The 21,282-nt window shown below is 42.0% G+C and overlaps 2 protein-coding genes across 4 annotated transcripts; both read left to right on the top strand.

Moving 5' to 3' along the window:
* Nucleotides 1-864: 864 nt before the first annotated feature.
* edc3 (enhancer of mRNA decapping 3 homolog (S. cerevisiae)) lies at nt 865-6,406 on the top strand. 2 transcript variants are annotated; one of them, XM_076733754.1, is made up of 7 exons: nt 865-1,023; nt 1,269-1,464; nt 1,557-1,783; nt 1,868-2,206; nt 2,299-2,452; nt 2,787-3,004; nt 3,126-6,406. In XM_076733754.1, the coding sequence occupies exons 2-7, from the start codon at nt 1,301-1,303 to the stop codon at nt 3,458-3,460; spliced, it is 1,437 nt and encodes a 478-aa protein (XP_076589869.1). In that variant the 5' UTR covers nt 865-1,023; nt 1,269-1,300; the 3' UTR covers nt 3,461-6,406. The 2 variants fall into 2 exon arrangements, with proteins under 2 accessions (XP_076589869.1, XP_076589870.1); XM_076733755.1 differs by having other exon boundaries at nt 895-1,023; nt 1,292-1,464.
* A 181-nt stretch (nt 6,407-6,587) lies between these two features.
* Nucleotides 6,588-20,782, top strand: LOC143322513 (tyrosine-protein kinase CSK-like). 2 transcript variants are annotated; one of them, XM_076733752.1, is made up of 14 exons: nt 6,588-7,028; nt 8,463-8,571; nt 13,724-13,823; nt 13,943-14,056; nt 14,244-14,356; nt 16,366-16,585; nt 17,404-17,497; nt 17,597-17,662; nt 17,844-17,943; nt 18,035-18,125; nt 18,208-18,281; nt 18,980-19,175; nt 19,275-19,361; nt 19,708-20,782. In XM_076733752.1, the coding sequence occupies exons 3-14, from the start codon at nt 13,809-13,811 to the stop codon at nt 19,891-19,893; spliced, it is 1,356 nt and encodes a 451-aa protein (XP_076589867.1). In that variant the 5' UTR covers nt 6,588-7,028; nt 8,463-8,571; nt 13,724-13,808; the 3' UTR covers nt 19,894-20,782. The 2 variants fall into 2 exon arrangements, with proteins under 2 accessions (XP_076589867.1, XP_076589866.1); XM_076733751.1 differs by lacking the exon at nt 8,463-8,571.
* Nucleotides 20,783-21,282: the final 500 nt, after the last annotated feature.

Here is a 21,282-nt window from a genome sequence, read left to right as displayed (position 1 = left end):
TTGTTACTGACACCCGTTTCCATTTCTTAATACAAATGCACCTGATCAAATGTAGGAAAATATGATTGATAAGAAAAACAATATATAATATGAGTTGATTTAATAGCTGAAGTCTGCACAAAATGGCACTTCCTCTCACGGTACCTTGCTGCAGAAACCCTCCTGTCCAAAGACAATGGTCACTTGATCTCCTCCTAAGCCTCACACAGCTTTGATTGCAAGCTGTTCAGTAGTCCTTGAACTGAGTATCTATGGTAACCTATGTACACAGGACGCAGTAGGGTGGGTGTGTCACGTGCTAACACTTCTGGGATGTCTCCGCATGATCCCACTCAGTCTGCTAACTGTGTGTTTGTTGACATGAGTAGTTAAGAACATCTCTCAGTGATCATAATACGCATGGCTTACCTCTGATTAATTACTTATGACAGTGTATGTTTCAGGATTGATTGTGATTGCCTTTGGGCACAAAACGGAGAATAAACTGCTTTAGAGTTATGTTCTTAAAGGATTTTATTTTAGCTCCAGGGATAAGCAAGCATGTGGTGAATTGTCAGATAGTATCATGGCTATATAAGAACGCTAATACTCCACAGCTCAGTGTGAAATATTGCACGTCACTGACTAAATCCCGTTGATTCTTTGCATGTGACAGTCAGACCATTATTCAGCTCCATCTTTCATTGCACATCCCAAGTAACGCCCAAATTGCCATAACAGATATATGTGACTCAGCGTTTAAGATTAAACAAAACAAAAATACAGCAAAACATAGATTTTCGATTAACACCTACACTTAACGTTAACGTTAACGCTTTTACGGCTAAGCTCTTATTTTGAAATCTGTTTAATATCGGAAGCCGGAAGTCGTCATCCAGAAGCTAGCGGCAGCAGTAGCTTTCGACTTTTCAAGGAGCTAAAAGCTAACAGTTAAAGGGAGCCGCAGTTTTCCTTTAAGCACTAAACGCAAGACTTTGTTCATCTGTGTTCGTGAAGAGTGTGCTTCGCATTGTTTTCGGAAAGGTACAACATTTCAACCCCCGGTCTTTAGTCAAATAACAACGTTTGCGTCTCGAAATTAACGCGAAATAGTAGCTAGAGAACAGGCCGATGCTAACGTTACTCAGCTAGCAACTGTTCGCTAACACCAAGCAATTAGTATTTCTAACGTCCTGCCGTCAAAATGCTTTTTGATTGAACATAAAGTTTGTGGCTATATAGGAGGTTTGTTCTCTTCGTTTAGTGTTAAAACGTGGGTTCTCTATCAGTTCTTTATAAGGTCCTTCATCAGTGTGCAGTCATGGCTGCGGACTGGCTGGGTAGTTTGGTGTCAATTAACTGTGGACCAACACTGGGAGTCTATCAAGGAGAAGTGGTATCTGTGGACCAGTCCAGCCAAACCATCTCCTTAAGACAACCTTTCCATAATGGAGTCAAGTGCCCTGTTCCCGAGGTCACATTCAGGTAAAGCTCAGCTACAAATTGTTTGCTCTCTGACTGTTTTCCACACACCAGTTGGCGTGTCTTTTAAATGCAACAATTGATCCTTTTTTCAGTGCCATTGACATAAAGGAACTAAAGATTTTAGATATAAGAAATGGCAATCCTAGGAATAGTTCTTCTGCATCTACAAAGGTAAGTAGTGCTCCAGTTGCAGTCCCAAAGGGTGACCCCAGGGCTGTGGAGAAGCTTAACTCCCCTCAGCACTGCTCCAAAAGCTACGGAGACCGTCATCTGGATGTACCCGGCCAGCCAAAAGGATTCCGGCGAAGACACAACTCCTGTAAGTGCATGTACTATAAATTAACAAGAAAATAAAGTTTTGGTTGTTGCAGTGTTGACGTTTATCATGTGTTTTTCCCATCAGGGTCATCTAGTAGTCGGGGGGCAAACCAAGTGACGCCGAAGAAGAATGGGGTGAAGAATGGTCAGATGAAGCACAGAGACGATGAATGTTTTGGAGATGGCATGGATGACGGCCTGGATACGGACTTTGATTTTGAAGGAAACTTGGCCCTTTTTGACAAAGCAGCAGTTTTCTCAGAAATCGACATATCAGAGCGCCGTAATGGTGCAAGGTCACGTGGGACACCTCAAGAGCAGACGCCCTCACGGTACCGTCATGATGAAAACATCCTGGAGGCCAAACCTATTGTGTACAGACAGATCACTGTACCGCAGCCGGGGGCCAAAGAGTACTGCACTGGTAAGTGTTTCACGTTGTAATGAATCAAGTAGCAGTGAGGGTAAATGATCTGAAGTAAACCGTTAAGTACTTGTGTCCTTTTCTCCATACAGACTCTGGGCTTGTTGTACCCAGTATATCCTATGAACTACACAAGCGTCTGTTATCAGTTGCTGAGCGTCATGGTCTCTCACTGGAACGAAGACTTGAGATGACTGGAGTGTGTGCTAGTCAGATGGCACTTACATTGCTGGGTGGGCCCAACAGGTGAGCGTGCAGTGATGAATTGTAAACACGGATGAAAACTGACCTGTTTACTGTGGTTCATGTTAGCCAATTACTTTATTAACTGTGACAAAATTCAAAATGATGTGTCATATAAGTGTTTGACATTATTTGTTTGTTTATTCGGTGTGCTGAAATGAGGAAATTGCATATTGAATCAAACATCCTGTATTAACACATGCACATCCCTTTACGTCCCTATATACTACTTAACTTTATTGTTTAATATTGCCATGTGTGAATTTATTGGTAATAAATGCGTTGACAGCACAAATTTCAGGAAAGCAGGTTCATTCCTGTCTCATGTTTCTTTCAGATTCACTCCAAAAAATTTACACCAGCGTCCCACAGTGGCCCTGCTGTGTGGCCCCCATGTTCAGGGAGCTCAGGGCATCAGCTGCGGTCGTCACCTGGCCAACCATGAAGTGGAGGTCATCCTGTTTCTGCCCAATTTTGTCAAGATGCTCGACTCAGTCACCAGTGAGCTCACACTCTTCAACAAGACTGGTGGCAAACAGGTGTCAAGTATCAAAGGTAGGCGTTTTTTTCTATTATTATTGTCTTTTGGAGAGAGGGTTCATACATTTTGGATTCTCAGTGATCACATCAAGCATTGTACTTCAAGATTTTTCAGTTTTTCTCTCTTCTTCCACAGACCTTCCAGACACCCCAGTGGACCTAATCATTAACTGTCTGGACTGCCACGAGAACACATTCCTGATGGATCAGCCTTGGTACCGAGCGGCCGCAGACTGGGCTAACCAGAACCGAGCGCCAGTGCTCAGCTTAGACCCTCCTGGTTGCGGACAGGGGCAGGCAGTGGAGGCCAAGTGGTCCCTCTCTCTTTGCCTCCCCCTACCCCTAGCTGAAGGGGCTGGCAGGGTTTACCTGTGTGACATAGGTGTCCCTCGCCAGGTGTTCCAAGAAGTGGGGATCAAATACCATTCTCCTTTTGGCTGCAAATTTGTCATTCCCTTGCACTCTGCATAGTGGGACTAATGGTCAGCATGACAGATTGAATCTTTCACCCAACATGACCATTTGGGTTTTGGCGCCTTACTGTTTATTCCAGAGCTTCAGCTGTTTTTCAGTTCGTCTGTTAAGTTTCTAACCATCGACATGTGAACAGGACTTTTCCCTCATAGTGAAGGACTTCTGTTTGGTGCATTAGTTCTTCCAGGACTAAGTGCATGTGGGTAGGATAGGAAAGAACTTTATTGAAAAAGGAAAGTTGTTGACCATCTGACCATCCAGCTGCTTCATGTAGATACCGTTTTACTCATGTGTTAATACGAGGTATGTGGAAGATTTTCAAGAGTACAGCTGAAGTGTCAAGAACAATACAACATATTGTTCAGTTTTAAAGTGAACAGGACAATCTGTGACTTAAAATGGATCATTTCCCAGTGTCACTGTAATCTAACCTCATTCCAAAGCCACCTGGTGAATAAACAGAGATCCATCATACATGCACGTGCCATGTTATTATGTACATTAATCTGGATGAGACACCAGAAATCAAACACTGTACATTGGTGTTACCATCGCTTACGGCTTTGTTTATAGCCTGCCAGACTCTGCAGCACTGAGTTACTGTTGTCGGATGTTTTATTAGGTTAGAAACATGTAAGAAAACGTGGACTGTCATTTATGTGAGTAATGCTGTGTTTTCAAACAAAACCAGTGTTGAAAAGGGCAGCTACTGGAGAGAATCCAGATATCAGCAGTTTTCGGTGTCCGTGGTTAATTAGGCTGTGATGTTAAGGGCTTTGGTGTGATGACGCGGCATGCAGAACCTCGAGCAATCTTGCCTTTTTAGAGAGAGGAAAAAAAGGTTTGCTTGCAGAGCTTTGGGACAATAGAGAGCTCAGGTCACGACGTCGCATCCAGGTTAGCCTCTGTTCCACTAGCTTCTGTAACTCAATGCAATTTGTCAGTGAAGCGCGTTCCTGAGTTTACTGTCATATTCTAAGACAATTCAGCATCTGTTAAAGCAGCTGCTACAAGACATTGAAAACTTTGATGTGATGTTAGTCTGGAAAGTTTGGGAAGTGTTCACTTTTAACCTTTATGTTCAAATTGAATATACTCCTTGAAAGATTTTCAACAGAGTTTGATGTTTTCATCCACACAAGCACTTGTGTAAACCAAAAATCTTTTAAAATTTGAAATGAAACAATCCTGTCATCATATTTGTTTGTTTGTCCTGGCATTGAAATTAGCAAGCATTAAATAATCACGGTCAAAACATATGATGAGCATTAACATAAGGAGCTGGTAAAACAAACTGATTCTATACATTGATTGTTGTAGGTTTAAAGGGATGATGACATGCTGTTGAGGAGGCTCAGCTCCAGGATGGGATTTTTAGATATTAGCATTGTTAAAAATGTCAGATTGTGAATGAGGTTTTGTGACTTCTGGAGCAGAACCTGGAAGTTCTGCTTTCACTCTGGCTCCGTATCATTCTGGTTAAAGGACCATACCACAGTGTTTACAAGTTTATACAAAGCATGTATACTTAACCTTTCTGTCCCTCTGTTGGAGATGCAGACTACAGTTTTAAATGTTTTGATTCCAACAAGTAAAACGTAAATAAAAACAACAATCATTTGCAAACAAACTGTGTTTACTGACAACTGTGTCTCTGAGCCCACGTAGTAACATCCTTCATAGAAAGTGGTGAACCTCGCTCCGTCCTCACTTGTGAGCGACTGAGCCTTTCCAGGATGCCCCTTTCATACCCAATCATGATACTATCACCTGTTACCAATGAACCTGTTTACCTGTGGAATGATCCAAACAGGTGTTTTTGGAGGATTCCACAACTTTCCCAGTCTTTAGTTGCTCCTGTCCCAACTTGTTTGAAACATGTTGCTGCTATCAAATTCAGAATAAGGAGATATTTACAAAATCAATGAAGCTGATGGGGTCGAACATTGAATGTGTTGTCTTTGTACTGTCTTGGTATGGTCCTTTAAGTTGAACGTTGACAGCTTTTTGATCAAAGTTGTGATCAGAGGTAAAAATGCTTCGTGTTTGTAGGATTCAAATGCATTTAGGGTTGAATCACCTTGATCTAAACTCACAATGATCAAGATTCAACACCCTGCACTCGTACACTGGACCGTCTTAGATTGGGTCTTTGTGATGAGACGGTGTTGATCAGCCTGTTTATTGGCTCCACTGTTTGTGGTATTTGCCACGAAGCTGAAGTGAGAGTTCAGTGTGTGAATATGATTCATGACGAACTGCTTGTTCTGTGCGTCTTGAGGTCTTGGCAGTTTGACAGTGAGAGTCAAACCCTTTGCTTGTTCTTTGCTGGTCATGCATACAGTGCACATCAACATGCGCCTGAATCTTGTGTCACTGAGGTCAGTTCAGTCAAAAAGCAGGATTAAAGCTACTTGTGCACTGTGTTTGTTTTCCTGCACAGAGTTCAGACACTGATTCAGTAAAAATTACTTTTGTGCACAAAGGTTTTGTCCTTTCTCCAACATTCCTCCGGCCTGATGTGTTCTGTCTCATCTGTTGAGACAAGTCTGGCTCTGCAACTCCAGCCGGCGTCACTGAGCGTGAGCACGAGCTGTGTCTCTGTTTGGCCGGCAGGGGGCCGTGAACTCACACCTTTGGAGGCTCTTCCTCATTCTGCTGTAATGGCAGCGCTGTGTACCCGATATTTCCTCTAAAAACTGTGTCATTTCTGTGTTGAAGCCAGAGGACATGTAATGATCTGGGGTTTTAAAGGAAAGTAGTTTAAACGCAGCTCGAGACTTGTCAGATCTGGATGTTTAGTCCAGGCGAGATCAGTTTGCACTTCATAAAACATCGCATTAAATAGCCAGTGGGAGGTTTGTCTAGACGGGACAGCTGTCCCCTGTGCAGTCCTCTTGTGTCTTATGTGGAGACTGAAACAAAATAAAACTTTCACCATTGATTTTTCTTTGTGGACTTTTTTTTTTTTGTATACACTGATCAAATTCCTTCAACTTGACTCAAATAGACCCACTGGTCCATTTTTAGCCCCACTGGTTTACCATTAACGCGCATGTGCACTGCAAAATCAAGGTGGGGCAAAAACAAAAAAACAAAAAAAACCTTGAACGTTTGTGACGGCAGAAGCGGCGGATCCGCCTGAAGCGCTGTCAGATGAGCCTGAACCGCGTTCATTTCACCGCTGGTATCTCTGTCCAGCTCAGTTGTCACGTTTTTCTGACTCACTTTAGTTTTTCCACTGACGGACAGTCGAGACCGCAGCGATAAGTTGGCAGAAAAGTTTTTTTCATCCTGTAGTAATAAGGCGGCTTTTCCTCATGATGTTGACGGGAGACGCACCGATAACAGCCGTGGCCGGTTTTATTGAGACGCCGTTGGACTGCTAAGTTTCGGGTCACCTGAGACAGATTTCACTTCCTCATCAGGACTTGATGTGTGTTGCACTTCGACATCAGCTGTCGGTTGTTTATTTCGTGAATGGGAGCCGGGCTGCTGCCGGACGTCGGGCTGTAGCCGGATCACCTGTTATTGTCTCAGATCTCACGTCTTTGCCTGCAAACAGGTAAGTTTTTTTTTTTTATTTATTTGTTTTATTAATTTTTAAATGGATGCCGTGAAGCTGTTGCGTCGTGCTGCACCTTTTCAAATGATCCACTCTTAGTAGTGAACAGTTGACAGCTCTGCTGAAGCTTGATTCAGAGAGCAGGGGGGTTTGGAGGCTGTGGCGAGCGAATAATCAACGTGATAATCAAGCGGTAATCTACTTCCTTCTCTATAATGAACCCGCTCAAATCGCTTTGCAGTACATCTATAGAATAGGTGTGTCATATGTATCATGACGGACGTCGCCTTGTTAACATCCTCCTTCAAACTTCTGCCACTTCCTCTGACTCCTGGGGTGCAGCAGTTGCATCATGCAGCTCTCCACACTGCACTTTCACAGCATGGCAGATAATGGTTTGATGGTCACGCTATTCTGCTGATTGCAGATAGTGAGCATGCATAAGAGCTCTCACACAGGCTGGGATCTTTGACTGGCTTGTGGAAGCTGTCACTGACTTTGCAGAGCATGCTGCACTTGGGGAAACGTGTGACCTGCAGAGGGTTATTACGAAATGACAATGCATCTCAGTTTGATACTGCATTTTCTCATTTAGTCTGTCATCCTCAGGAAGCAACTAATCAAAACATTTGGAAAAGCCACCAATGCATTTAAAAGCAAGTGCCAAGCAGAAAATACAAGTTCACTGAAAACGGTATTTGTGTGAGTGAGAGAGGAACTGAGGACCTCTTGGGTCTGTTTCAGGGTGATGTGGCCCCAGCTGAGACAGGAATTCCCTCAAAGGTCAGCAACTTTCTGAAAAAGACTGAAGCTGGTCTGGTGCTGGCACAGCCTGGATCCTGTTCCACAGTGGATTCTTCTTTTAGAGTGTGACAAAACTGTAAAGAAGGATTAAGCTGGTGAAACATGCCGAGGAGCTGCCGAGGAGAGCTCATGAAACCACAGCAAAGCGTAGCTGCTACCCTGTAATGTGTCGTGCATGGCTGCATCAGCAGAGCAGCATTGCACTGCAAGGTGTGCTGAGCACGGAAGTGTCCGTCCACTGTTTGCATGCCGTTTTTTGATGAGTTCATTTCAATTACCCAAAGTGTCACAAGTGTCAAGGTCTTCATTGTGTTGCATGACCTTTGGATAGGAGTAAAATGCAAAGTTCACTGTAATTTCTGTATGCTAAATCAAAGGGGATTTCCCACTGACTAGCAATCATTGATTTTGCCTTCCTGTTACTCTAAACCAGCCTTGTTTTCTGTGTTAGGTTTTGTGTTTATTTATGATAAACTGCATGCTGTTTTAGGTGTACATACTCTGTCATTTGCTTCCATACCTTGTATTACCAAGCCTCGCAGGCAAAACTGACATCATTAAAGTGATACAATGATGGCTTGTGCTGCAGGGCCTAACGCTGGACTCGTGCTTCCGCCCTTCATCCTACAGACGGTTGTTTCAGTGAGCAGTCCAGCTGTTATCCCCGAAGCAGAGGTGATTTCCTCCTCTGTGGCTCCTCAAGAACATCTGCAGGCTGTCAGACCCAGCTGGGTGAACGGTTAGCATGCGCTCTCTCTGTGCACTTCTCACCGCTCGGTGTGTTGGTTTGTATTTCTGCCAGATAAAAGCTCAGTGGATATGGACAGAAATCATTGTTTCCCCCTCTCTGCACTTGGCGCTGCTACCCTGCTGCTGTAATGGCCATGATAACAGGGCAGCGGCATCAAAGCAGCCGCACAGCATCCTGGAGGGTGTAGGGTCAGGATGAGGGGCAGATTAGCCAGACCCCCTGCTGCATGTAGAGGAGGGATCCACACAGCTAATAACACAAACATGATGCTCACTGAGGTGTTATTACGGCAGGATATTCAGTGGTGGAAGAAGGATCCTTTGCGTAACTAAAAGTACCAATATGTTCATGTAAGAGTACGTAATTACAAGTGTGCCCTGCATTCAAAATCCTGCTTAGGATTAACGTTTAAATTATGAAAAGTAAAAGTACTTGTTACTTGGATAAATGGCCCCTGTGGCAGATTTATTAGTACATATTGAATTGTTTGATTTTTAAAACTGATTTATCAATATCTACGCATCATTTTGCTGTTGTAGCTTGATGCAGAGAAGCTACTTTTTACTACTTATGAAGGGAGATTCATCGAGTGGTTCCAAACCTAAGGGTCTAGCCCCTTCAACAGGTCACAGGATTAATTTGAGAGGTCATGAGATGATGAAGTGAGCATGAAAGAAGAAAAGACTTGGCACAGTAATTTTGATTCGTCTTTTGGCCCTTTCTCTAATGTTTACATGGGAAATGTGTCACTGATGGAACTGATAACAGCTCATAGACATCGGACACGTGAAAAGGGGCCCCCGAGGAGACAAAAGAGAACTAGAGCCACTGATAGAATTTTTAACACGGCAATTTATTGTGTAAGTTGGTTATAATTTTAATATAAAATGTTGATCTGAAATGCAAAATGCAATAAAAAGTACAATATGTCCCTCAGAGATGTTATGTAGTAGAAGTATAAAATATCATAAAATGGACATACTAAAGTAAAGTACAAGTACCTCAGAACTGCACTTCAGTACAGTACTTGAGTAAATATACTTTGTACTTTGTTCCACCACTGAGGATGTCTATTCGCAGGATGCCTTGTTATTCTTCAAAGGAGCATTTCAAAGTCTAGTGCGTGATGCTGTTTTTGAGTGGCTGCTCTGTCCTCCTGCCCTCCTCACATCACTCTATCACCTCAGCTTCTGCAACACCTGGCCCAATCAGCACTTTCCCCTCACATTTTGTCTGCAGATAGACGAGGGAGTGGCAGATTCAGACAAGGCCAAAGGAGATATTTCTACATTCCTGTCCTGTCTTGCTTTGTGCATTCAGGCTGCCACGGATTTGTACAGTTTAGACTGCGACTTAATTGCATAAGATAAGAGTCAAATGTTGACCAACCGGTTTGGGTTGAACAATAGGATTGTTACGGATGCCACGAATATGGAAAATTGGAGTGTAATAGCTGAATGAGCTTTGTTTGAAGAGGTTTGACGCCTCTCTTTATGAGTTCATTATTCAATTTGGATCAAGTTTGTGCTCCTGCTGTTTCCTGTGGCTTTCAGTAGCTTATGTCATGCATTGCTTCTCCTGCAACAAGCAACATCTCTCAGTCTGATGTAGTAATGCACGGCTTCAGTCGCTCCGTCGTGGTGCTTTTGGGTATTTGTGAAGTTTTTTATGTCTATGGTTTTATTTACATGATAATAAGAGAGAAAAGTACAGTATAAGTGATATCTCCAGACCTGCAGAATTGAAGCTACTCACTGGACAGACTGATGATGATGGACTTCTCAAAGAGACAGGGGTCAGTGGAAGCCCAGGGGTCAGACCGCCTCACAATGACAGCCTTGTCCACTTCTTGAATTGAGCAAGCTGTGGCTCCATGCAGAGCTCTCTGGAAATGGCAATGTGACACCATGAAAGACTGAGTTCTGTCCCATTCAGTCAGCTGCTGGTGGGCTGCTGCTGAGATGCATTCACTGTCCCAAAAGAGATAAATTAAAAAGTGCTGTTGTGTGTCAGCCTTGGCCGCGGTGATCCATTCCTCGCTTGGTGAGATCACTTTGCTTCTTCAACGAGGACTTTGCCCAGACATAGTCTGTTGCAATCCACAAATTCTCATAGCTTTGCTGTGTTCAGAACTTCATGAGCACGACCTCCTTCTTCAAGTTATAACTCATACCGATATTTTAGTTAGAGGACTGGATTTCTCACCTGTATCAGATGAGGGTTTTAGCCATGCGAGCGACATCGGCAGCCCACCTCTGAAGTATCTATTACTGTTTTGATGATCGTTAAAGTCATTTTTTCATGCAAAACCGTGTCATGTTTCGAGCTCCACACGTAGGAGGATTTGTTGCTTTTCCTTTTCATTATTTTAATATTTTTACTGTATTTTTAATCATTTTGAGGTTTGGACTGTTGTGTTTCATTTTGGCCTTTAGAAAACTGGGACAACATTTCTCATTTTCTGAATTTTTACAAACCAATCAATGAATTGGTTAATGGAGAAAATATCAGCAGATTAATCTATAATGGAAATAATAGTTTAAAATAGACCAACTTTAATGGTAACAATCACAGGGGGCAGTTTCTGCTCTGAGTACTTTTACTTTAATACTGTAATTGTATTTTTCTGATTATACTTCCTTTTACTTAAGTAACTAGGACTTTTATTTGTAAGAAAGTATTTTTACAGTGTGGTATTAGTACTTTTATTTAAGTAAAAAATCTGAATACTTATAACTTAAGCATTACTGTAACATAAAGCAAAGCAGTAAATAAAAGTAGCCATTTTTTTTCTTTACTCAAGTAAAAGCTCATAAGTATGATTAAGAAAATGTACTTAAAGTATAAAAAGTATAAAAGTAAATGCACCACTATGCAGCTAAAATGGGCCGTCATTACGATATTTTATGTTCTACTGTTAGATTATTATATTGATGCAGTAACATGTAAGCTGTATTTTTATGTTGTAGCTGCCTCTGGTAGAGCTAATTTTACTCATTTTCTATACTGTTTATATGCTCAAATAGCATATAAAATACTCATAGAAAATACTCGCTCCTGGTCTGCCGCAGAGGAAGGACGACCAGGATGGGTTAAAGGCGGAGGAAAAATTTCACCGGTGCATGGCGTGTGTGTGCATGTGAATGTTACTGTGTGACAAAAAAAGGGGATTGTCCCTCTGATTCTTCCTCAGAGTAGATCTTTATGGATCTTTCCACCACGGCCTTTTAAGTAGCAAAGTAGTTTCCAACCTGGATGTTGGGATGTTGGGAAGACAAAACCCTGATACAACGTGCTACTGTGTTTACATCCAACGGTTTGTCGAAGTTGTTCCTGAGCTCATGTAGTAACGGCCTCTCTGCAATCGTGTCCACAAAGTGGTGAACCTCGCTCCGTCCTTGCTTGTAAATGACTGAGCCTTTCCAGGATGCCCCTTTCATACCCAATCATGATACTATCACCTGTTACCAATCAACGTGTTTACCTGTGGAATGTTCCAAACAGGTGTTTTTGGAGCATTCCACATCTTTCCCAGTCTTTAGTTGCTCCTGTCCCAACTTGTTCGAAACATGTTGCTGCATCAAATTCACAGTAATCAGATATGTACAAAAATCAATGAAGCCGATGAGGTCAAACATTAAATATATTGTCTTTGCACCTATTTATATCATTTATGTTATCTTTAAGCCTTTCAGGCCTCTAAGAATATTAAGATGAAACAACACGAAGAGTGAAAGCCACATTGGTTTGCAGGCATTTTAAACCTGTGATAAAGGGTCGCCTGGTGAAGCGCACAGCGAGCATCACGGCCTCAAAGATCTCAGTCGTCTCTTCCTGTTATGACCTTCTGCGCGGTGTGAAATGTCAAAGTGTAACATAGAAAAGATGGGCTGGGATGAGCAGAGGCAAAATGAGAGCGTCTTTGCTGGGCTGATGGGCGTGGGAAATGCGTCCAGATAGTTTTGTCCCTCGATACAGAAAGACAGCTGCAGCACTCCAGTGGGGGCAACATCCGCCACATCCTCATCATACCGAGCGATGACAGTCCTCTGTGAGACGCAGGAGAGTTTTTAGTCTCGCATTTGGTGACTGTGAAGAGGCCGGTTCTTTATTTCAACGTGTGACATAGACAAGATGTCAGATTATGTTTTCAATGGCTGAAACATTTTAAAAGGAGAAGTTTGGAGACTGATATCTGCAGAGTGTCTGTTTGTATCATTCGTGTTTCTAAGAAGAACCCCACCCTAATGTTGGAGAACTCCAGATCTGGGCTCTTGTACAGGAAGTCGATGTCATAGTAATGGACATGTTGGAGGATGTGACCTCATGTACAGTGACAGATGTGTCGGGCCAAAATTTTCCCTGAGCCCTGACCGTTGAAGCCGGCCACTTCTCCATGGGAGCTGATACAGGAAGAGAGGAAGCGTGGTTTCTCAGGGGAGGACAGCGAGGGGGGACATTGTGCATGACTTAATCCACAGGCCATCATTTCACTACAACACCTCTGCTCTAATTTGTTGTGCACGCAGCGTGGAAACACTGGCCCGGCTGACTCAGGCCTAAGGTTAGTGTCGCTGTGGCTGACGTAAAGAAACGCTGTGCTGGATGAGTCCCTCGGGCCTGGTCAGGTCTCACCACAAGTTTGCATTCCAGCGCTGAAGGAAGCTATCTTGATTCCTACGAGGCCCACTCATTGAGGCTGAGCTGAACAGCGTGTCCATTTTTGGTCAAAATGAACCGGGATACCATATGGAAAGTACAAAGTAGTGCTCTTTATCCATCAGATAGAATATCATTCCAAAATGTCTAGTTTTGTGTTTGTGTTGTTGGTCCATCAACACACTGAAACTTTTTCTCCACTGTAATCCTGCGTCATGGAAACATTCTGCCCCAGTTGTGAAAGTGTGATAAAAAAAAAGACTTGTTAGTTCTGCTTTCTGTATCAGTGAGTTATTTTTACTCACGCTGCCTGATCCGAAGCTACTCTACAGCTTTCTGATAAAAGCTGACTTGTTCCCTGTGAATTAACGTGCCCCCCCGCACAACAAACCCACATGTCCACTGTCTTCCTGAGAATGTGCTTGTGGTGAAGTAAATATCAAAACCCGGATGCCAATACTGACTGACTTTCTCTTCTTAGGTGCTGTAGGTGTGTGTGTGTGTTCGCCAGCTCTAATGATAACAGCTAGAAACCATCTCCTGTGAGAGGACTGAACCGTCTCACCATGACAGAGGTCCAGGTGAGACAGGCCTTTAAAAAGTGATGCACGTCAGATCTCAGATGCACAACAAGACATGTCTGATGAGTAATTTGTTAAAAATGTGTTTGCTAATTAATCATCTTCCCATATTCCCGTAGACTCCATGGCCGCAGGGCACAGAGTGCGTGGCAAGGTACAACTTCAAGGGCACATCAGAGCAGGACCTGCCGTTTAACAAAGGAGACGTGTTGACTATTATTGTTGTCACAAAGGTAACGTCTTCATGTGCTGCGTTTATGACCTAAATTATGTCCCTGTGAAGATTTGCTTTTGAGTTGTCGTGCAGAATTTGGCACTGACGCTCTGAAGCGCAAAGATTAGTGCAGCGTCGATATGGAAGATGTGATTTCCTTTGGTGATATGAAACACCTTCACAATGTCTGCCGTTTTGTGTTTCAGGATCCAAACTGGTACAAAGCTAAAAACGCTGCAGGTTGCGAGGGAACGATTCCAGCCAACTATGTTCAGAAAAGGGAAGGTGTGAAATCTGGAGGCAAGCTGAGTCTAATGCCGTGAGTACACAGATTATCATGGTCTATTTAGCTCTGATGCCCAATGTAATCTTTCACTTTCAAAGCAAACAGGATTAGGTTTATGTATCTGCTGTCTATATCTCAAAGGCTGCTGCATACCAGCTTTGTGCGTTGTCTGCAGCGATGGCTAAAATAGCTCGACTCTGTCCTCTTCCTATGGCTGTGTGGTTGCTGTAGGCAGTTGGCCTGTTTGTCGAGGCAGTGACGCTGTAGTTATGTGAATGGAGACCACAGTTGGGTCGGGCTGTGTTGTAATTGCAGTGCACTAGTGTCTGTTTCCAGCTCTGCACAGTTTCCTGTTGTTTCTTTTCTATCTCAGACTGAAGTCACCTCAAAAGTCTCCCCGTTTGTCCACATGACGGGTTTCAATGTGCATGCATGTGCACTTGTGTGAATGACAGGTTTATTTATAGAGCCTCTAGTCACAAAATGATGCCTCGAATGACTTCATGAAGACAAACCAGTGACAAAAATGAAACATAATATGACTAAATTTAGCCATTCAGACACAACAGCCTTACTTACATAATGTATTTTTTGCACATACAGAACAGTGCTGCTGAGCTTCTCTTGCACAGAAACACCTTCCTGAAAGTTACTCTGAAAATAATGTTAAAAGAACAGACATGAGTTGAGGAACTGATACCACCATCTAAAAGACAGCTGTCGTTATTGTAAATTGCACCAGTGATGAGTGTGAGAGTTGACTGGTAAAAGGGATCCAGCATCACATCTGTCTCAGTAATACAGAACAGAAAGGAAAACTGCAGTCCTCCTCCTCCTCCTGCTTCTGTTTCTGTGAAAAAACACCTTTGTCTCGGCCTTCCAGCAAGCTTCTCTGTGTCGTATTTACATGGTACTCCCTCATGTAGCCAGATGCAAATGAATTTACTGTAAGGTCTCAACAATAAAACTGGCATGCAAATGACTGCTATCTGCACCGCTGGGTCTCAAGAACAGTGTTTTATTTGTGTTATGTAAGATTAATAACAACATTATGAACTAGAAAAGAACATTTCTGAAAGGCTAATGGAAAATAATCAGCAGCACAGGCTCAGAACGGAGCCCTGCAGTATTTCCTTCGTAACCGGCAGGAATTCAGAATTTAGCTTTTCTGCTTCTACACGCTCATGCTGCTCTGATTAAGAGCTCAGTTAGAGGCAGACAAATGCTGACGGAGGATATATTTTGTAAAAATAAGAGAAGACCAAACCGTATCAAAGGCTTTTGATTAATCTGTGAATATAAAAGTTACAGTGTGCTTTATGTCTAAAAATTGTTTAGAACTAAAAGGTGAGATGGTGTAACGAGGTGCATTAAAGCAGCCTGATGTGGAAATATTTTGACAATTTGTAAAAAAATTTTTAAAAAAAATCAGCTCCCGCATACTGTTAAGACTGATGGTGAATTCATTCAGTGACTGTATTTCAGTCAAGCGACATTTATCCAGCATTTCCAGCAAGCCCCCCCCACCCCACACACACACACACATTTAAATGCAATTATCGGAGGTAATAAGAAAAAGTAGGACTAACGCGAAGTTTACAAATGATCATAAACTAGTCCACAAAAAAAAGGGTTAATATTGACGACACCTGTAGAAAAGGAAAAGGCGTAAATCTCACGACAAGTATTGGGCTACATTTCACATATTTTTTGTTCACAGCCATGAGATTAGTGTTGGTTGCAGTAGAGGTGGTCTCCCTATTTCTCTCTATTGCTGGTTCATCTGAGCATGTTGCACAGGTGCTTTCGAAGCAAAGATTTTTTCTTTACCTGCATGTTACCTTATTTATTCTAGTGGTTATATTTTAATATTATTTTTATTGTTCTGTTTCTCTTTTTAAGTCCTGATTTTGGAGCATTGAGCACTTTCATCATGTCTGTCTGTTGCCCGTAGCGTTTGTGAAGTGTGTGTGATGATGCAAAGCAAATCTACCTACAGAAACACATAAAGTAACATGAACGTGAACTTCTTCTACTCCCAGGTGGTTCCATGGGAAGATAACGCGGGATCAGGCGGAGCGGTTGCTCTACCCTCCTGAAACAGGCCTGTTCTTGGTGCGAGAGAGCACCAACTTCCCCGGCGACTACACCCTGTGTGTGAGCTGCGATGGCAAGGTGGAGCACTACCGCATCATCTACCATAACGGCAAGCTCACCATCGATGACGAGATGTACTTTGAAAACCTCATGCAGCTGGTTGAGGTACGGTGTAAAATTAGGGCTTGTTTTCTAAATTAAATGAGGTGTTTCTAGCTTTCATGTACTGTATCTATGTTGTATTTTCCTGTTGTAGAGTCCCTGTGTCTCTGCGCTACCACATAGACCACATACAGTTCCTGGAACAAATAGTGAACAGGAAGTGTCAAAGAGGAAGAGTGAACAGTATGCCGAGGTTCACAGTGCTTACCTAAAAAAAAAAAAAAGAAAAAAAAGACAGACCTTTTACTCTCAGCATGACTCGTTTTCCTGTGTGACATACTTATTTTGAACAGAAGCATATGAAATAATGCCCTAAAGAGTAAAATAGAACAGTATGAGTTCAGTATGGTCTATTTAAGGGAAGACTTAGTCAAGCGTCCTTTATGTCTTTTGCTAATTTGACTATGCAGCCCTCTATTGGTCATTCTGAAGCACTGCTCGCTCAGCTTTAATGCTTCTAAAGTGTGATGCTTTCAGTCATATCTGTTCTTATTCAAGCGCTGTCAGTGTTCAGGCAGTTGGTACAGTTTTATGCTTACATTTTCCTACTAAGAAACGGAAGACAGAATAGCTGAGAACAACCAATTAACATGAAGAAAAGCCAACAAAACAAGAGAAGATCAAAAGAGAAGTAGAAAAAAAGAGGAGGGGAACAAGAAGGTCAACCCACAGCCCAACCCATCAGCTGCTCTAGAGACACCTGATTCTGCCCCAGTGGAGGGGACCTGACACAGCCAGTGATGAACTGAATGCCGGAGCTTCCACTTGATTCTCATTTCACTTTTGGGTGTCTTTGCTGTTTTTCTTTGCTTTGTTTGTAGCACTACACCAAAGATGCAGACGGCCTGTGCACCAGACTAATAAAGCCAAAGCTGGAGGAGGGGACGGTGGCCGCTCAGGATGAGTTTTCCAGGAGTGAGTGTTTATGCATCACTGCAGACTTTCTGTCTATGAGAAATGTGTAGGGGCCTGTTATGTTTCAGCTGTGTGGTTTCCTCTTTAAATGGCCAACAGGTGGCTGGTCAATGAACAGAAAGGACCTCAAGCTGCAGCAGGTCATTGGAAAAGGAGAGTTTGGAGGCAAGTCGCTTCAGGTTCACATTGGTATCTTTGTCGAAGTTCACACTGTGAAAGTACAAGTGGCCTAGTTTTTTTTATTGCTCATCCTATGATCAGATATGAGTTGTGTCTATTTTCGGTCACCTCAGGGTCGTACACATGACCGTGAAAGGTTAATTGATATTGTTTGTGTTCATTCCAGATGTCATGGTGGGAGACTACAGAGGGACTAAAGTCGCAGTGAAGTGCATAAAAAATGATGCTACAGCACAGGCTTTTATTGCAGAGGCTTCTGTCATGACGTAAGGAAAATGACACGTTTGTGTTTTTTGGAAACATGAAGCAGCAAACAACATGTGAACCAAATGTCCGTGTGCTCCTCGCCCTCCTCAGGCAACTGCGGCACGACAACCTGGTGCAGCTGCTTGGAGTGATTGTGGAGGAGAACGGGAGTCTGTATATAGTTACTGAGTACATGGCCAAGGTAGGTGTTGGACTGTCTGGTCATTTATCAGCACTCATGCAGTGTCTGTGAAGATGTCACATCGTTTCTTTCGTACTTTCAGGGCTGTTTGGTTGACTACTTGCGTTCCAGAGGCCGGACAGTACTCGGCGGAGATGCTCTCGTTAATTTTGCACTGTGCGTATGCCTGCAGTTGTCTACAGCAGCTATGTTTGTACTATATTAAAGGTAGACTGTGGAGTTTTTGACCACTGGTGGCGCTGTGGAGCAGTGTTTTGATGAGCAGGTCCCAAAATTGTACATATTTTGTGCTTTGCCAGCATGCATGAGATGGGGAGTGAAGTGTCACTTTGGCAGCTGTAGAAGGTGGAAATGCAGACGTGTAGTGCAGTGAATGCTGTTGAATCTGTGTTCATTATCTTTTTTTTTTTTTTTTTTAACATGTTTTGATCTTAAAATTTTTTATTTATTTTGCTAATATGGTTGATTTAGCTCATGTATTGTATTTCGGAAAACATCTCATTAGTTGCCTTTTTGGCCTGCAAATTACTTAATGTGTTTATAAATTAAACTCACAAAAGAAGTGACAGTTATTACAGAATGAAAGGGACAAGAACAGCTGGATGATGATGATGATGATGATGAAATTAGCTGTTTTATGCAATTCCACACACTGATAGTGGGTGATGGTTATGATTTGCAAAGGGCAGCAATGCACCAAAATACTGGATGTAAATGAAGCCATGTTTATTTGCATGAAAACTCCACAGTGTGCTCTTCTCTTACATTATCAGTAAAAATGCACTGCATGTGTTTGAGAGTTTAAAGAAAAATGTCTGTCAGGTTTTAAACTTCCTCTTCATACACTTTTACAGAAACGTCTGTGAAGCAATGGCATACCTGGAGGCCAATAACTTTGTCCACAGAGACTTAGCGGCCCGCAACGTTCTCGTGTCAGAAGACAACATAGCCAAAGTCAGCGACTTCGGACTGACCAAGGAGGCGTCCTCCACTCAGGATACTGCAAAGCTGCCTGTGAAGTGGACATCACCAGAGGCCCTCAGAGAAAAGGTACACTGTTGCTTCCAAGGACTGTCGGCATGTGGAGCAGCGTACCCAACCTCCAACTGAAATATGCTCTTACATCTATGTGTTTCTCTTAATCCATAGAAATTTTCCACCAAATCAGACGTTTGGAGCTATGGCATTTTGCTTTGGGAGATTTACTCTTTTGGCCGAGTTCCTTACCCGAGAATTGTGAGTATCGACATGTTTTTGGAAAGAGGCGTGCAGGTCTTTGATTTAGGAGAGAGGTTAATCAGCAATGCATTTACAGTCTAGACTCCTTCCTATTGCGTTAACTTTGAGGTAATGTACATACCTGAAAATAAACAACAGGTAGTACATTAGAGTATTTTTGAACTTTTTGCATAAAGAAAAGAACTGCATATACTGTGTTCTTTAATGTGTTGACTGCATCTTTGACTTTTGACACCTCAAATCGTCCTTCATGTGATCCAGAATACAGGGATCGCGCTGGTTTTTCGGAATAAGTTCTGCTTTCTGCCAACCCTCTTTTTCTTTGCTCTTCTCCCTTCTGTAGCCATTAAAAGACGTCGTGCCTCGGGTGGAGAACGGATACAAGATGGACTGTCCAGATGGCTGTCCTGAAGTGGTGTATAACATCATGAAACAGTGCTGGAACCTGGATCCTGCTGCTCGACCAAGCTTTCAGATGTTGAAGGAGTGGCTACAACATATCTACCAAGGGATGGGGAGAAAACAGTGAGAGATCTGACACATAAATGACTTTCCTCCTTCATTTTGACCACTTGGACCGTAACCTGGGACAAGCTGTACTATTTGGCAAACAATGAAGTTTCTCACAAAGTTTGTGTATCTGAGCGTCGTCCTTCACCTCAACTTGTTCAAACTGCAGTAACTCTTAATTCCCGGCTCAGTCGCTCTAGTATGTCTTTCTGCACTCGGTTTTCAAGAGTGAATGATTAACTGTCACATCGACGAGTCCCTTCATAGAACACAGTGCTGCCTCAGAGCCACAGTGCCTTGACCTGTTTGTTTTTTTTATGTATTTTATGTCCTTTGCGTTGATATCCTTAGTCACATTGATGCCATTATTTCATTTTATGAACATGTCAACAGTAGCGTCATTTGACTAAGTTCACTGAACCCATTGTATCCGTTTAACGAAGAAAGACGCTTCAGAAGGAGTAATGCAGTTCAGATATGTCATTACTCGCGGTATTATTTTTGACAGTTTCGAGGTACATCGTTTTGCATGAATGTTGAATTGTTTTGTTTAAAGGACTAAGTTAAAAAAAAAAAACTAAAATTATGCAGCTTTATTTTTTCATTGTTATGTATTTTTAAATATGCTATGCCTACTTTTGGGTCCATCTGTAAGTCAAGACAGGAAGCACAAGTGTGGACAAACGTCACATTTACTACTGATACAGGAACACCATTCAGCTCAGTTATGCGGACATCATTCCCATATGCAGAATTTTCCATCTGACATCAGTAAATGGTTTATTTTGGGAGTCTTTGGATTTAAGAAAATAATCTTTTTTTTTTATGTAGTGAGAAAAGGAGAATGTTAATAAATGTACTGTGTTGCTATTTCAACAATAAAAAAATATTAAATTTTGAAATTGTTTTGCAATTGTGACTATTTTTAATAATTTTTTTCTAATTAAAGTTTTCTGAGTTCAAGTATTTATAATATTGAATTAGTAAATATTAGCTCAAACTCCACCAATGTTGAAACTTGCAGTGTAATATTACTGAAATACTGTGCTTAAAACTGATACCGGAATAATTTGGATCTATTTGTTATTTTGGGGGACAAAGATTTTACAAACAAAACATACCATCTTATAAACTACAATGCATTATTATAGATTAAGTTACCCAGTAACATACAAAATTGCTGTACATACAAAAAATACATTTACCAACAATTAAATACTCCATTCTTTATAATGAGTATTTTTTGATCATTTGATAAGTGTATGTTACTGATAATACTTCATGTAATTTTACAGTAAAAGTTTTGATGCAGGACTATTACTTGTATTTAATAATCTAGTATTGGTATTTTAACTTCAGTAAAGAATCTAAATATTTCCTTCACTACTGATATTTTATGGTCCTATTG

This window comes from Chaetodon auriga, chromosome 6, assembly GCF_051107435.1.
Source record: "Chaetodon auriga isolate fChaAug3 chromosome 6, fChaAug3.hap1, whole genome shotgun sequence".
Classification (NCBI taxonomy): domain Eukaryota; kingdom Metazoa; phylum Chordata; class Actinopteri; order Chaetodontiformes; family Chaetodontidae; genus Chaetodon; species Chaetodon auriga.
The sequence above is the reverse complement of the archived record's forward strand: the minus strand, read 5'-3'. Positions and strand labels throughout refer to the sequence as shown.

Excerpts from the sequence above, each read along its gene's own strand:
- LOC143322513 (XM_076733751.1), top strand. Across the intron at positions 18,282-18,979 it reads GCTCTCGTTAATTTTGCACT|AAACGTCTGTGAAGCAATGG; the intron begins GTGCGTATGCCT and ends ACACTTTTACAG. Across the intron at positions 19,176-19,274 it reads CAGAGGCCCTCAGAGAAAAG|AAATTTTCCACCAAATCAGA; the intron begins GTACACTGTTGC and ends CTTAATCCATAG.
- edc3 (XM_076733754.1), top strand. The coding sequence starts at position 1,301 with ATGGCTGCGGACTGGCTGGGTAGTTTGGTGTCAATTAACTGTGGACCA. Across the intron at positions 2,207-2,298 it reads GGCCAAAGAGTACTGCACTG|ACTCTGGGCTTGTTGTACCC; the intron begins GTAAGTGTTTCA and ends TTCTCCATACAG. Across the intron at positions 2,453-2,786 it reads TTGCTGGGTGGGCCCAACAG|ATTCACTCCAAAAAATTTAC; the intron begins GTGAGCGTGCAG and ends TGTTTCTTTCAG.